The 18,205-nt window shown below is 29.0% G+C and overlaps 1 protein-coding gene across 1 annotated transcript in view; it reads left to right on the top strand.

Annotated features, from left to right (window-relative positions):
* The window catches only part of LOC119600037 (high affinity cAMP-specific and IBMX-insensitive 3',5'-cyclic phosphodiesterase 8), a 100,832-nt gene that overhangs the window by 38,858 nt on the left and 43,769 nt on the right, over positions 1-18,205 (top strand). The window contains exons 3-4 of the mRNA XM_037950046.1: positions 8,267-8,965; positions 11,103-11,187. Of these exons, the coding sequence (XP_037805974.1) occupies positions 8,681-8,965; positions 11,103-11,187 (370 nt within the window). The 5' untranslated portion in view covers positions 8,267-8,680. The remainder of the gene's footprint in view (positions 1-8,266; positions 8,966-11,102; positions 11,188-18,205) is intronic.

Here is an 18,205-nt window from a genome sequence, read left to right on the forward strand (position 1 = left end):
CCCCTATGGCAATGATCCCCCTTCTACCCTATACGACTTTTAATCTTAATATCAAAATACCAAGGCCTTATTGATTATGAGTTTTATTAGAAACTAGAATACCCTGGATGCTTCGCTACCCTAACCAAAATTAAGGCCATACAAATTTTAATTATTTTTATAGAAAATTGTAATTGATTAAAAGTGTTTTAATGTTTCTGTTTTTATTGAAATTTATCACGCCAGTAAATTCATATTCAGTAAGGAGCATGTATTTTTAATTTTATTCGTTTAGCTTACAGATTAGAGAAAATTTCGAAAGTACTTTTTGAAGAAGGAAAAAAGTACTATAAAATACTTTTTATAGATTCTCATTCAATCAAAAATTGTATGCTTTTTTGTTCAATATTATAGCAAATTCCAAAAATATAATTTTATTTTCTTTTCATTAGATTCTCATTCATTTTATATGTTCATTCAAAATCAAAAAGTACTATCTGAATAACGAAAAAGTACAAACATCTCCCTCAATAAATTTTCTCTTAATAAGGACCGTGTATCATGTGTTCCGGTTCTCAAATATAGAGAAACCAAAAGGTACTATTTGAAGAATGGAAAAGTACCAAAGAGTCCATATGTTCAATTTTATGTTTCTAGGTTAAAATTTTAGAAAACTCCTAGATTCCCATTCAGTCATGGTATTTTATGTGTCTATGTTTAATATTAAAGAAAATACTAAAAATACTATTTAATGAGCAAAAATTTCCCTATTGAAGAATAATTTAATTATACAATCAGAGCCGTGCAGATTAAATATTTTTGTTTCTACATTGTTAAATTAAAAAAGATCAAGTGGAACGATGAAATAGTGGAATAAATTCTGCCTTTGGGGAAAGTTCTAAAAAGAGTACAATTTCCCCTTTTTACACTTTTTCGAGAATTAAGTTTACAAAATATTCCCTGTTTAAAAAACAGATAAAACTCAAACGATTCAGATCTGCATTAATTTGTTTCAGAAAAATAGTGCTTTCAAAAAGTGCCAAAAAATTTACCCGAATTTTTTCCTATAGAGGCCTAAGTATTCAAATTTACAAATAATATACCAATAGCTAATTTTGTTTGAGTAAATTAACTATAATCAAACCACAGGTCCCAATTTTAAAGATAATTCAATGCAATTTGACACACGATTTTCTATTGTACCAGAGACGAAGCCTATTGAAATTGGTTAACATAAGTCCATTATTTCACCTAGCCCCCATACAATTGAACCCTCTGAATAAGGCTTTTAAATTCATGTTTAATATACTCGTATCTCGACAAAAAGCTGCAAAACCAAGTTCTATACTACCCTTGGTGACCCTGATGAATTTTATAAATATTTCAACCTATTTGAACCTATGATTTAAATGTCCACAAATTGTATTCAACAATAAATGGCTTAAGTACTTATATTTGAGGCAAGGTACAATTCAACTCAAATGCTTTACTATAAAAACTAAATCACATTTTATTTTTATAACTGGTGTAGGGTATTATATGTTCGTCCAAAAAACCTTTCTTCTTGTTTTAAATTTTGAGATCTGATCAGTTAAATTTGTATGTAGCTTGTGGGCTACGTTATGTTAAAAGGAAATAGTTTATCTTAAATACCCCAAAAACAACCAATGGAGCCTAATTTTTTGGTAAAGGATAGATCATCGACATTAAATTAGCGACGATCATATATAGTCCAATTCCTAAGAATTTGTACGTAAAGTTGTGTTTTTTACAGAAAATATTACTTGTTTTTTGCCATTTTAGCTCATTGTTGACTGTAGGCTACATTTTTTTTTTTTGTGAAATTAATCCTTTTTTTAAACAAAATATTAAAATTTATAAAAATACGTATTTTATTAAATTTGTGTTGTTATTCGAATTTGTAGAAAATTTCAAATTTGGAGATGTTGACTTACAGAGGGTTAAATTTGTCAACGTACTTTTTTGATAGCTAAAAATCAACTTGTCTGCACCCGCGTGAAGAAAACATAAGGTGTGTTTCAAAATTATAAGAACAAATATATTTTTCGAATTTCTCTTCAAGTATTGAATGGAGTTACAAAAAATTTTTACAAATAATACATTTTTGCATTTATTATTTATACATATACAAAAAAATAAATTTGAGATTATTGTTGTTGTATTTCTGGAAGTTTTCCGTTATTTTGATGTTTCATAATTATAAAACCAAATCAATAAAAACCCATTATGCAACTTAGTAGGCCAAAAATCTTGGATATAATTGGTCCTAAAACAAAGAAAAAAATTGTGTCTTTGATGTACCATGTAGATTTTGTTCATTCTGACCCTGCAAAAGGTAAAATTTAGGCCATAAAAGACCAATTTTTAAAATTTAGGCAAATTGCTCAGAAATTGGATAGGATTGAGAAAGTTGTTAATTTTTTTTATTTATCGTGATAATTAAGCACAAACCAAGTGATCAGCACGACAGAAAACTCTTTCCCAGCGAGAAATACCCCATATTATTCGTAAAAAGAACAATTCAACTTTAAGTTTAAAAAATATAAAAGCTCAGATTGGCGTTTCAGTGCCTAAAATAACAATGTGGAGACAATTTCAGAAATAAATAATACAAAATATTACAAATTATGCAAGTTCCCCGGTTACTACCCCATCATGTTACTGCAAAGCTCCAGTTCGCGAAAGAAAACATGCAAGCAAATTACATCCAAGTACGACTTTATCTATTTTTTTGTAAATGGGAAAATAACTATAAATTTTACATTAGTTTATATTTTCGAAGGAAAAAAATGGAATCCAGATAGAAAATGAGGATATTGGAAAGATATGAGCAAGGATTCACTTTTTCAAGAGAAGTTTTGGTGATGGGTTGCTGACGGTTAGTGCAAGTTTTTGCTCCGACGGCTGCCTCCAATTCCAATTTCTTTTATGTAAAATTAACAGCACGTCCTACGCCAGAACTCCAGAAATTAATTTTGTGCTTTTCATGGCACAAAGTCCAACAAAAAACTAAATTTTCATCAAGAAAATGCTTTTATACCCAACATTAGATTTTTCAAAAACTGTTTTAACACCAAAAATACACCTGCTTTAGAGTGGTCAGCAGTGCTAACTAGATGTAAAGTCTATAGAATGTCTTTAGGGGATACAACCCAATCGAGTTTACTTGGGAAATCAACTGTACGAAAGCCTTAATTTACAAAAAAATGGAATTTCACAGGAATCATCAAATATTGATCAAAATATAATAAAAACTTTAGTAAAAAGTGTGAATTCTGGAATATTTAATCTTCTAAAATATAAGGAAGGCCGAATTAGCAAATAATTTTTTAAAATTGTGTTTAATTTTTAAATAATATTGAAATGTTTTTATAATTTTGACCGATGTGCAATTTGTCTCCATTTCTTTCGTAATTTCTAATATTTTTAAAACTTGTTTATCTGACCGATTTGATGACCAACAAACTATATACTTCTTAATATTGCAAAATAACAATTTAATAATAGTGAATACCATATAATTGGCTAATTTCTCGAAAGTGACAACCTCATAAATCGGTTCCTAGGACAATTATCTTTAGAAAATATTATAACTTTTTTTGGCACAACAATATCTGACCGATATAGAAAGAAAATGTATCTAAAATTTTTCACATTTATTTATGAAATAATTTTACAAATATAAAAGAATTTTATAAATTTTCTATAAGAGAAATTTTTAAATTTTCTATATGAGATTTTTTTTAATTTTCTGTAAGAGAATTTTTTAAAATTTTCTATAAGACCATTTTTTAAATTTTCTATAAGAGAATTTTTAAAATTTTCTATAAGTGCATCAATTTTCTGTAAGAGAATGTTTTAAATTTTCTATAAGATAATTTTTTAAATTTTCTATATTTTTTTTAAATTTTCTATAAGTGAGTTATTTAAAATATTCTATAAGAGAATTTTCTATAAGAGAGTTTTTTAAATTTTCTATTAGAAAATTTTTCGAATTTCCTATAAGAGAATATTTAAAAATTTTCTATAAGAGAAGTTTTTAATTTTCTGTAAGAGAATTTTTTAAACTTTATATAAGAGAATTTTTGAAATTTTCTATAAGAGATTTTTTTCAATTTTTAAAATATTCTATAAGAGAATTTTCTAAATTTTCTATAAGAGAGTTTTTTTATTTTTCTATAAGAGAATTTTTCGAATTTCCTATAAGAGAATTTTTTAAATTTTCTATAAGAGAAGTTTTTAAATTTCCTATAAGAGAATTTTTCGAATATTCTAAATTAATTTTTTTTTTAATTTTCTGTAAGAGAAGTTTTTAAAATTTTCTATAAGAGAATTTTTTAAAATATTCTATAAGAGAATTTTTAAAATTTTCTATAAGAGAATTTTTAAAATTTTCTATAAGAGAGTTTTTTAAATTTTCGATAAGAGAATTTTTGAATTTCCTGTAGGAGAATTTTTAAAATTTTCTATCAGAGAATTTTTCGAATATTCTATAATAGAATTTTTTTAATTTTCTATAAGAGCATTCTATAAAAATTTATGTAAGAGAATTTTTTAAATTTTCTATTTCTGGTATAATTCTCTATCGAAAATGGTTTACATTTATTAATATTAAAATTTAACACTTTAATATGGTGTACCCTGTACCTATACTGCACTTTTATTAAAAAAGTACTAAATAAATAAAATCAAAGGTATGTACGTTTTTATACAACTCTGGGAAAAAGTATGTTTTGTTCACATCAATCTTGTCTGAACTTTTTTTTATTTTAATTAACATGATCATCAATGGCAAAATGAACCAAGTACTCCTTGATATTACTTTGTCCTATTGTACCAGGGTTAGGAAATAGAATTTTCAAATAGTACAAAACAACATTAACAATTATACTTTTTTGATTCCATTTGTACCAAATAATTTTTTTTGGAAATTTTATATCAATATGAAGCACTTTCAAAATTAACAGTTCATTTGTAGCCTATAGGTTAGTCATTAGACTAGTCAATAAATAAGTCCATTTGGTCACACGATTGGCCCATAGCCTCCCTATGGACTAAACTATAGATTATTCTATAAACTAGACAATATACTGCTCTATTGACTAGACAATAGACTAGTCTATAGGTTAGACATTAGAGTAGAGTAATGACTAGTCTATAGATTAGAATGCTATATATTAATCCAAGGCAAATTCATAGAGTAGTCTATAAACTAGATAATAGAATAGTCTAAGACTAGACTATAAAGCCTAGATAATAGGATAGTCGGTAAATAACGCAGACTAATTCTAGTCCCTAGACTAATTATAGACTGGTTGTAATCACTTCCCGACTTCCATACAATATGAGAGAATACAAGAATTGTATTTTTTCTCTTCAGAATTTTCGAATTTATTGAAGGACTACCTACCTTTGAACTTTGCGTCAGAAGTACAATTTGAGATTACTATTTCAAAAAGGAAATAAATTTAAAATTGTACAAAATGGGTCATTGGTGTCCCATTGTACTTTTCGGGATTGAATTGTGCCACAAAAAAGTACAATTGTACCAATTTTGCCAACCCTGTATTGTACTGTTTTTCTTTTTTCGTTATTGCAATTTATAATTCTTACTTCATTAACACGTGCTAGAGTAAAACATATTTTAATTTTTTAACATTGAAATTTAAAAACAGAAAAATTTGGACAGATCCAATTTACATACATATGTATATGATGATACACCTAGCACATCTCGCTTTTCAAATGGAAAAGGTGAAAACGTGACAAATACAAAAAAAATTAATTAAATGTATCACCAAAAAATCGTTTCACAAAGCATTATCAAATTTAAAATTTATTTTGAATACGGCCGAAAATCTGCTACTTTCTAGAAATATACAGGAAGAATTTTATTACACCAATATCAACGAAGCAAATACTATTTGCTTTAATATTTATTTTAATATAATCGAAAAGAGAGATGGAACAAATTATTAAAGAAATGGGTGGAATTTTGGGCGAATGTAAAATTTCTTACGAAAAAATTAAAGGTTCTATAGGCGTTAGTTCTAATTTTATTCGCCAATTTTATAAAGAAAAAAACCGAATTATATGAAAATTTCAAAGAAAAATTTCGACAAGCTGATATTAATGTTCCTCGCTTCTAGATACAGTCCTCTTAGTGTGGTTGAAAACCCAGAATTTCAAAATTTTGTTTAAAGGATTTCCAGTTAAATTAAAAAATCGACGCGTAATCGGTAATCTACTTGATGAAAATCATGCTGATTGGATTTCAAAAACGACGGAAAAATTAAAGAAAGTACAATATTTTTGTACTACTGCTGACATTTGGTTTACGCGACATAGTTGGTTTTTTGGCTATATATGCCACTTTATCGAATACATATTGCGTTTGCATGCCGGCGATTTACGGGATCACATAATTTGCAGAAATGATCAATAATATTCATCAATATTATCAATAATATGAATTTGAATTAGATAATAAATGATATTATCAATAACGGACAATGGATACAATTTCTGCAAGGCTTTTAAATAATATAGCAATATTAATAACATACTTTCAAAATTTATTATAATAAACTTTATTGTTTTATAAAGAAACTATAATACAGGAACAAAATGAGTCTGAAAATGAGGAAATAGTTGGTGAAATTCAGTGTGACAATCTAACATTATATTATCAATTAAATATTATGACTATATTGTTTATAGATGTCTTGATATATGGATAAAATGCAATCGGCCAAAATCTGCAGAAATAATACAACAAATTTTATCCTCATCGTTAAAGACACCAACAATTACACGTTGGAATTCACTTAATGATAGCGTAAATTGTTTGTTAAAGCATAAAGAAAAAATATTTACTTTATGCAATAATTTAGTTGTTGCAAATTTTTCCTACTTAGACATCGAATATTTCGAGCAAAATGAAATGATAACGGAACCTATAGATAATGCTATAAACTTCCTACAAGGCGAGAATCAAAGGTATTTTAGTTACTTCCTTGCAGCAATCATTTCCTTGAAGGTAAAGTTTGTTATAATTTCAGAGAACGATGGTATAGGAAATTTAAAGTAGGTGTGTGAGGAACTAATTAAAGCGTTAGTTGGAAGATTTGAAGTATTTTTCAAAGGTAACACTTTAATTAATGAAAATTATATACAATAAAGAGTTTTTTAAGGAGATGAAGAGGTATATCTGGCTTTATTTGCTGCGATGTCTATTGCTTATTTCAGAACATAATTTTCAGCTCTTTTGAGCTTTTCAATGTTAATAAATCTTTAAAACTTTCATTTTTAGAGTACATTTAATACATTTTAAGAGCATATTTTTCGTTTTTACAGCATATTTAATGCGCTTAAAACACAATTTTTAGAACATATTTTCGGTTTCCCTGCTAATTACAAATCATTATACCCTACAGCCCTATAGTGGGGAGAGTATTATTCGTTTGGGCTGATGTTCGTAACGCACAAAAATATTGATTATGTACCCACCTTAAACCATACCAATCTTAGAGGCTATTAACACCTGTCCGTCAGTCTGAATGACTGTCCTTGTAAAGCTTGTGCGCAAGGTACAGGTCTCAATTTTCAAGATAATTTGATGAAATTTGGACTAAGCCTATTAAAAATGGTTAAGATCCGTCCATTCTTTCACTTAGCCTTCATACAATTGAATCTCCGAATAGCGCTCTTTAGTTTCGAATTATGTTTAAAATACTTCTATCTCGAAGCGGTATAACTAAGTTTTATACAAGCACTTTTGACCCTAATGGACCGAATTTAACAATTTCCATAGAATTTTATCTTTTGACCTAAAAATTCGTACTAAATCTAATTCAATTATCTTCAAAATTGTGACTTTTCTAAAAGCTTTACATTGACAGCCAGACGGATGGACAAAGCCAATTGGAATACTTTAAGGTGGGGTGGGTATAGATCAAAATATTAGTGCTAATATAAATAGTGGTGTAGGGTATATAAATTGGCAGGTTTTGGTAAGCAAAGTAAAGAGAGTGGGGCAACGCTGGCAACAATAAAAAGAACAGTGCTGTCAATATAGTGAGAAATGTGAAAAATAATGCATTAGACATTAATGAAAAGCTGTGCATTAAACATCTTGTTGTCCACACATATTTCAGTATTGTTAAAAAAATTTATTATTACAATATAGAAAAAAATCATCAATTTATTTATTTGTTTCTTTACTGGTATATATTTTATTTTAACGTATTGCATTTTTTAATTTCAGAAAATGGAATGCTCAGATGCTTAAATAATAAAGGAAAAGGATGAGACCTGCCAACATGAACGCATATTTATGACTAGATACTTTATAAAACAATAAAATTGACTACTCTTTAAAAAGGAAATGTGATTACATATCATTTTAAAATTTATCACACACATACACATGAACACTCACTAACACTTTTACACACATAAGCGGGATATGTGCAGGAAAATTTTAAAGTTCATCATAATTCATGGTCAAAATAACAATAAGGTTTCATTCATATCAGAAAGTTCAAAAAAAGGAAAAATAAGAAATTCTAAAGAAATCTCAATTATTAGAATAGAATAGAACACAAATACAACATAAAGACTAAAGTATTTAACTATTAGAGGACATTAGGACAATTATCACGCAATATTTTTACTAAAAATGGGTTGTTCTCCAAGTTCAATGGCAAGAAGCTCAGCTCCTGATTCTGGAGAGACAACTGCCGCAGCTGGTACTGTGGCTACAACTACTGAAAAAGATGGAAATTTATTTTTTTGCATAAAACTGCGTAGGTCGCGTTTACGACGATGCAGTCAACAGAATGGTGCAGAAGGAAGCGGCGAAAGTGGTACTGGAAGCGGAAGTGCTGTGGCGAATGGAGATGATATGTGCAATCAGGCATTGCTAAGTCCTCTACAAATAAAAGGTGAAGCCGATTATGAAAAGGTGAGTTTGATCTTAAATTTTAGCATTTTGTTCTATTCGTGTTAAATTTATTGCAAAAGTACAGAAAAACAATAAAAATTAATTTAAAAAAAAAACAAGTAAGAAATTATAGTCGGGCGAGGCCGACCATATAATACCCTACACCTTTGACAAAAATATAATGTGATTTATTTGCCATAATAAAGCATTTAAATTGAATTTTCCTTGCCTCAGATATACATACTTAAGCCGTTTATTGTTGAATAAAATTGTTGACATTTAAGTGAAATTTTGATGGGGGCTTTTAATAGGGGCTAGGGTCATATGAGGACCTATTATTATGGAATTCGTGAGGGTCATCAAATCTTGTATAGAACTTGGTTTTTGCAGCTTTTTTTCGAGATATGAGTATATTAAACATAATTATGAACTTAAAAGCCCTATTCGGCGGGTTCAGTTGTATGGGGGCTAGGTGAAATAATGGACCGATGTAAACCATTTTCAACTGGCTTCGTTTACGGTACCATAAAAGATCATGTGCCAAATTACATTGAATTATCTCCAAAATTGCGTCCTGTAGTTTGATTACAAAGTTTAAAAGCCCTATTCGGGGGTTCAGTTGTATGGGGGCTAGGTATAATAATGGACCGATGTTAACCATTTTTAAGAGACTTTGTCTACGGTACCATAAAAGATCATGTGCCAAATTTCATTGAATTATCTCCAAAATTGCGACCTGTAGTTTGATTACAAAGTTTAAAAGCCCTATTCGGGGGTTCAGTTGTATGGATGCTAGATGAAATAATGGACCGATGTTAACCATTTTCAATAGGCTTCGTCTACGGTACTATAAAAGATCATGTGCCAAATTTCATTGAATTATCTCCAAAATTGCGACTTGTAATTTGATTACAAGGTTTATAAGCCCTATAGCGGGTTCAGTTGTAGGGGGGCTAGGTGAAATAATGGAACGATCTTAACCATTTTCAATAGGCTTCGTCCCTGGGATAATAGAAGATCATGTACCAAATTTCATTGAATTATCTTCAAAATTGCGACCTGTAGTTTGATTACAAGGTTTACATGGACGGACGGACATAGCTAAATCGACTCAGAAAATGATTCTCAGCCGATTGGTATACTTTAAGGTGGGTATAGGACAAATATTATTATGCGTTACAAACATCAGCACAAACCCAATATACCCTCCCACTGAAGTCGTGTAGGGTATAAAAATTTTAAGTAAATATAATTTAAGTAAATTGCAATTTCGTGTCATGATTAGATAGCTATTTCTTCAATGTTTTCAATTTTTTTTTTTCAAAATGGGCCCTTTTTTTGCTCAAAAGAAATATTATACAATTTCCTTTAAGGGCTTTACAGTCGCTTAATGGGATGCGATTCAATTGTTTCTCAATATTTGGCCTATTTTCCCCTTTGCCCATATAGTTATATAAATAGTGTATATACATTATTAATTTTACTTATCCTATTACTTTATAATTTATCAAATTTTTTCCTTCATAACACAATTATCAAATATTCGTCTTATATTATTATTACATTTTTATTACTTATCGTTATTCTTGCTAACGTTACTTTAAAATAAGACAATAGTTTCGAAATTAAATTAATCTTAGTTTGTCATTTGAAATGAACGGAACCAATTTTAAATAAATAAATTTAAATTAAGAAACGAGAGTTTTATTCACACACTTTAAAAATCAGTTTTAAATCTTTTTATAACTATATGCATGATGCCTGAGATATTGCCCAAATGCATGACAACTCGACTTGTACACTAGAGTGATAACTTTTTTCGGCCGCAAAATGCCACATCACTACCTTATTGCCAATACTGTTCTATAATTTTCTTATAAATGTACACTATTATTTAAAATAATCAATATTATCGCGATTTGTTGATTTATTGATATTGACATAGAAAACAAAAATAATAAGTATTGATTTGACATACTGTTTGAGCTATGTGTTTAAAAGCAAAATTTTGCATTATCTTAAAGGATGCATCCCGATATTATTCAAAGTGAGAATTAATCCTGAAAAGTTAAAAAATTCCTTAAAATTCTAAAAACATTCATTTGAAATTTTAAAAATTGAAAAATTTGTTTTAATATTTTATTTTTATTTATTACAGATGAGTTGCGGAAAAAAGGATTCTATTGTAACAGTCGCTGCACTGGGAAATTTTACACATACGGTAGTGCGGCGTGCAACAGGAAGTGAGTAAAAATAATGATAAACAAATATGAATATGATATATACATTAGGCTTCGTTTCAAAAAATAAAATGTTTCCAGTTTTTGTGAAATTACAACTTTTTAGAAGGTTTTTGTATCAGTGATTACTATGCTGTAATAATTTTTTTCAAAATTCCAACTCCTTCCTCTGCATATCTGAGGCGGAAACCACTTATTTTGAGCGACATTTTTTACAGAGCAGAAACTGTAGAATTTATAGGAAATCATGCTCTAATAATTGATTTTATAGGAAAAATCAATAAGAATGAGCTTAATTTCACACTTTTATAATGCTTCAAAAGTGCATTTAGTATCATCCAAAGATGCACTTTTTTCAAAACATATTTCAAAAAACGTTAATTAAGCCTTTAGATGTGATGAGACTTTAAATTGCTTTTTGCTGAGACAAATGGTGCAAAAACAAAAATTTTATAATTAAGCCTTTAGATGTGATGAGACTTTAAATTTTCAGATTTTAAACTTTACAACGCTATATATCGGAAACCACGATAGTTATAAGCACCAAAATTTCTCATTATACAAGTTATATATGGAACAGTAATGGGATGGAGTTTTATTAAATTCGGAGATGATGATGAAAAACACCATTGTTTGATGGGAAATTATTAAACCACAAGCCAACATTATAACCATCATAACTCCTAGAGGGATTACAATAAATTAAAAATGTTAACACTATTTTTTAAGGGCATTGAATATTATATTTACGAATGATAAAATCAGGTTTTGATTTTTTTTTTTTTTTTTAATTGCATTTTTTCTTTTGCTCTTATGCATTTATAGTGCATCTAAATTCTGTCAAATTAAGTTTATATATCTTAAATTTTCCTGTAGAATAGCATACTAAAGTCAGATTTGAAATATGTACAGCAGTTTTCGGTCTATAAAAAAATTTCGCCCAAAATCGGTATTTTGGCCACAGATATGCAGATGAAGGAGTTGAAATTTTAACAAAATAATTACGCCAATATTAGCGCTGTTCCAAAAACTGTCATAAAAGGTATGATATCACAATTTCAAAAATATTGCGTGAAGCCTAATATACTTATATGTATGTACATTAGAGTGTACCGAGGAACAGCCTTTTTAATAACTTCATGTGGGAACACCACTCATTAAATGCGTATTAATGTACTGAACACGAGAAAAATAATAAATATTTTTTTTGGAATGGCCCTCAGTTCCCTACCAGCGATTAAAAATCCTGACCTCAGTATAATTTTTGAAAAATAAAATACTTTAGAGTTTTTGATATGGGCCTCAAAAATTCCGTAATTTTGAGCCGATTTAATAATTTTTGTAGAATATTTTTAGTCCACAAAATGATTTTTAGTGGGTTGGAGAGGCGTATTGTTATCGCTTTTTATAAAAATGGGTTTCAAAATTATAGTAATTTTTAGAATTTTTTTTCAATAAGCATTAAATTAGACATCGTATATTTTCTAAACTATTTTTCCGATTTTAATCGTTTTAGTACCTTACTGAAGCCTATGTCTTGTAGTTTAAAATATTTTACTTAAAATATTTAACAAACCCTGTTCGAAAATTTATAGATATAGATAGACAAACCCAGCAAAAACGTTCATTACCTAGTAAGCTGGAAATTAATATTGGAATCACGTGGAAACTAATCACTCTTGGGGTGAATAACTAATTATTTTTGTTCGACGAGGTTCAAATAATATGTACCTACCTTAAACAAATTAAAAAATGTTACTAATTTGATTTCAAAAACTTTGCGAAATAACTAGTTATTTTGACTTTGTATGTAGAAAGCAAGAAATAAAAAATCCTCTGCCGGGATTTGAACCCAGGCATTCAATTGTTTTCTATGTTTCTTACTCCAGCCGCTTACTCGATGCTCCATTAACATGTTGCTTTTTGTAATTTTGAGAACGGAATTTAAAAAAAAATATAAATGAATGTCATTTAAAAAAACGGTATCGGCAGGTCTCAAACCACGAACCCCAAGTAATGTATGAAATAACTACTGCTCATTACCAAATATTTCAGATTTTTTTCTGAGAATTTTATTCACCTCATGTCTATCAGAAATTTTTCATGTTACTTTTTTACTCTAAGTAGCAATAGTTTTAAAAATGTAAGACTACAAAAAAAGACTAATACATACTACTGCTACCTCTACAGAATTTTGTTTACATGAGTAATAAGCGAAATAGTAAAAAACTTGAAGTAAATGTAGTTTTTTTAAACACTGGTAAAATATAAGTAACGATCAGCTGTGCTGTTAATACCACCTTACATAGATAAATTAGTTGAATTTAGTGTTGTACATACATACATACATACATACATACATACATACATACATACATACATACATACATACATACATACATACATACATACATACATACATACATACATACATACATACATACATACATACATACATACATACATACATACATACATACATACATATGTATAAATACATTTGGGTGGCCCCGTATAAAGAAGGTACTTTTTAAGGTTTTTTCAATGTTTTACATTTCACACAAAGGAAATTTTGAAATTATATGATATTTTAGAGGTGCTTTAAATGGCGTGTCAGTAAAAAATATACATAAATATTGAAAATTTTAAAAATTTTTACGTATTCAAATCGAAAAATTAAAAATATCATAGAATAAACTAAATTTTCATTTTTGGCAGAAACATCAGCAATTTCCATTTTAGAGCCGCCCTAATGTACATTTTACATACATACGTAAATGTTTTCATTGCAGCTCAGTGAATATGAGCCCAATTTGGCACTGATAACAACAGGGATGGAAACTTTGTATGTTCATTATTCTAACAACTACATAAGTACATGAGAAATGAGCAGCAACAATTAAGAATAATTTGTATATTTGGCTGTGCCGAATCTTAAAATGAATATTAAATTTTTAAATATTATTTAAAATGTTTTAAGATAAAAAAAGTTTTTTATTCTATACTGCTGATATATACAATTTATATGCATATGTATGTACGTACATACATATATTAAAATGTAAAATATACAAGCATAACTATTTATAATATACATAGATTCTATATCATACATAGGGTAGAAGGAGGACAGTAGCCACATTTTTTGAAGCGTTATCAAATTAAAACCACAATTCATATTTTTAATTTTCTTGTTTCCGATACTTACATATATTTTCTTTAGTTTTATTAACTTCATTATACCCTACACCACTTTATTGGGGAGGGTATATTGGGTTTGGGCTGATGTTTGTAATGCACAATAATACTGGTCCACCTTAAAGTATACCAATCGGATTAGAATCATTTTCTGAGTCGATTTAGCTATGTCCGTCCGTCCATGTAAAACTAATAAAATTGACAATATAACTAATATTACTATAACAGTGATGACTATAATCGATAAACGATAAAATAAACCAGATATTTATTGTTCTGCCTGATTATACCCTACACCACTATAGTGGGGAGGGTATTATACGTTTGTGCTGATGTTTGTAACACACAAAAATATTGGTCCTACACCCACCTTTACCGATCGACTCAGAAACACATTTTGAGTCGATTAAGACATGTCCGTCTGTCCGGCTGGCTGGCTGTTCATGTAAACCTTGTGCGCAAGGTACAGGACGCAATTTTCAAGATAATTTAATGAAATTTGGACCATGTTTTTTGGCACAATGACGAAGCCTATTGAAAATGGTTGAAATCGGTCCATTATTTCACCTAGCCCCCATACAACCGTACCTCCCGATTTGGGCTTTTTATGCCATAATTACGTCAAATATACTATTATCTCTCTAAAAATTGGCACAAATAAGTTATATATAAGTATAAATGACACTGCAGATTTTCGTAATGATCGCCCCTTATTTGACCCTAGCACCCATACAAACCCCCCTTCAAAAAATGTCTTAAACGTCTAAAATTAACTTGTAACCATTTGTATCGCAATGAAACTCAACATAATTAACTATTATTTAAAAATATATCCTTTTCCCAAATTTAAGGAGGATCGGCCCATGTTTGACCTTATGTTGTTTTTATTCTTTAAATTATGTTTTCGAAAAACTATATCACTTTTATTGACATTCTATCATCAACCAATTTAATATATCAACCAATATTTTGTTAACAAAAACTAAAACAGTTAGCACAAAAAATTAGCTAATGTGATAAAATCGAATTCTCGATTTTAAGTTTTTTAGTGTTGGCAGATGTGCCCCCATGACGCATGATCCCCCTACTACCCTACTCCAGCTTAATCAACGGTGCGAATTAATCTAAAACTGACTTAACAAAATTTATTTAAATTTTATTTGCTGAACCAAAGAGCGAATCTAGTCTCAATTTCTTTACGGAATCAGCCTTTTGTTTATTATTAAAATAAAAAATAAAATGAAAGAGAAAAATTTATTTTTATTTTGATAAAGTGACAATAAGATTTTTTAAAATTCTTGTAGCGCATAAATATTTTAATAAGGCTAACTAGTGTCAAAGTCATGTAATAACCCATCAAATACTTTCATTTCGCAATAGCATTTTAAGTCTTTGTTTTAACATGGCGATGACATTGGAGGCAAGTACCATACATACTTACCACGATCGTTTGCAAATAGCGAGTTAATTAAGGATACGACCACTGTGTCTGCTAGTAGTTTTCACAGAAAAATATTTTTTTTGTCTATGTAAAAACGGCATTTTAAGTACCTAATGAAGACGTTTGGGTAAGTGCAAGCCATTGCCACGTTTTTGCTGGAGAGAAAATAAATTTTTTTCCGTCTATTTGTAAGCATTAATAAATTGAACACTCCATCCCTGCATAAAAGATAGAGTAAAAGAGCGCGCTTTAATCAAATATGAAATATGTATTTTACTTCGGACTAGCTTTGCGTGTACGTACGTACTATAGTGCAAATAAGAACTATATTATATGTATGTATGTACAATATTAGGGTAATAACTTTTACCAAGGAATATTCGTTACAATAATACGTATCTCGGCGTACGGGTTGTTATGATTTACACGTATTCTTTATGTAACACGACCCGCTATTGAAAAGTTATCTTGTATGGGACGCACATTCTATGTATTCTTTGCTTTTATAAATGTAATATTTGAAAATTTCAAATTTCCATTCGGCATAGAGTATAAAAAAGTACGTTGAAAATGTGTACCATTTTTCCCGAGCATTAAAAACGTTTCCGCGGCAAATGCTTTAGAATTTACGATATTTACTCTTAACAAAAATTTAAATAAAGTTACCACTCTACCACATTTAAAAATTATTTAAATTTTTATGAAAATTATTTTAGAAATATGACCAACAAATACATAATATTTCGATGAGAATTTCCAAATATTGCAAAATTTGACCTTTGAGCCCCAAAGTTTACGCCTTAGTATTTCCTGATTTATATATAACTTAAGGGACATATTTTATATTATCTGGGAAATAATATTCTGTAAATATTCTGTTTAAAATCTATAACAGTAAAGAATTAGGAAATATTTTCTAAAATATTACAAAAAATTAGTTTTTCACGAAATTCGCCGAATTCAAATCACAGGAACAGCTAAACTATAAGAGGTATTGAATTAATTTTTCCACTGTTTTATTCCCTAATCTATTGGCCATAAATCTCCCAGTGATATCCAAAAATTTTAAAATTAGTTTAACAAAGTTTAAAAAAAACTGAAAATGTTGGAATTTTTAATAACTTTTAAAAATTTTTGTGTTTTATATCTCTTTGAAATGACAAATCTGTTTACATTATGATTCTTTAACAATAATATGTAAAAATATTTACCCAATAGCAACATTTTTCACATAATATGTATTAAAATATACGAAGTATGCTCTTACCGCGTCCAGGTCACCTTTTGTGGGACATAAACTGTTGTAACTCTGTTTGACTTAAAGTAACAAGAATTATGCATATAATATAAATTTTAAAGAGCAATATTAACTTTATTTTGACATACTAAGCTTGTTTTTATTATTTACCGTTCTGAAGTTATAGTTTCATATGTTAGCTTTTTGCCAAAAAATTTGGAGTTTTTTCAAACTTTGAGCGACGAGCTGCACGTGTTAATGTCGTTTAATTGAGCTCAAATTTCGGCTATCTCAATATCTGGAAAGGGGAATCGTTATATGGGGTCCAGACGAACAAGATTCCAACATCGACTTTTTGTGATCACTCTAATATACATACATTACGGGCAATTTCCTGTCAATTTAAAATCGATGTCTTCCGATTTGGATGAAATTTTCACCACGGTTAGTACTAAGTCCGGCAGTTCTGGACCGATAGAGCTAAAAATTTGTGTCTGACCTACTAACCAATAGTAATAACCTTGGTGCAAATTTCCTCAAAATCGATTTTTTGAGTTGTGTCACTTGACTAGTGTTAATAAACCTGTTAACCGAAAAACCTGTTTTTATTGCATATTTCGGTTTTTCGCAAACCGGTTTTTTTAAAACATTGGTTTTCGGTTAACCGGTTTATCCGGCTTTTATGTCTCGGTTAATGTACATATCTATACTAAAAAGTGCAAATATCTTACTAAGTAATTCATAATATTTCGCAAAATGACATATTTCAACTAAATATTATAATATTTTAAAGATTTCCAAACATTTCGGTTAACAGGTTTTTTATACTCGGTTAACCGACAAACTGGTTTTCTAGAAATGGCCAATTTTCGGTTAACTGAAAAGCCGGGTTTTCCAAAAGTCGGTTTTTTATAAACATTACACTTGACATGAAATTGCCCTTATACATATTTACATATGTATGTACATATGCAAGTAGGTACCCTGCACGAAATGTCAATAGTGAAACTGTACAGACTTACTTTTGACACAGTCACCAGTACTAGTGACTTATTATATGGCATACAATGCTTTCTACTATAGACATTTAACATGTGCGTGTCATTGAAAATCTACTACTGACTTTAGTGCTATAGACTAGGTAC

Source organism: Lucilia sericata, unplaced genomic scaffold (genome assembly GCF_015586225.1).
Source record: "Lucilia sericata isolate MDLA Ls3-8-SP2 unplaced genomic scaffold, ASM1558622v1 Contig000101F_arrow, whole genome shotgun sequence".
NCBI classification, from domain to species: Eukaryota; Metazoa; Arthropoda; class Insecta; order Diptera; family Calliphoridae; genus Lucilia; species Lucilia sericata.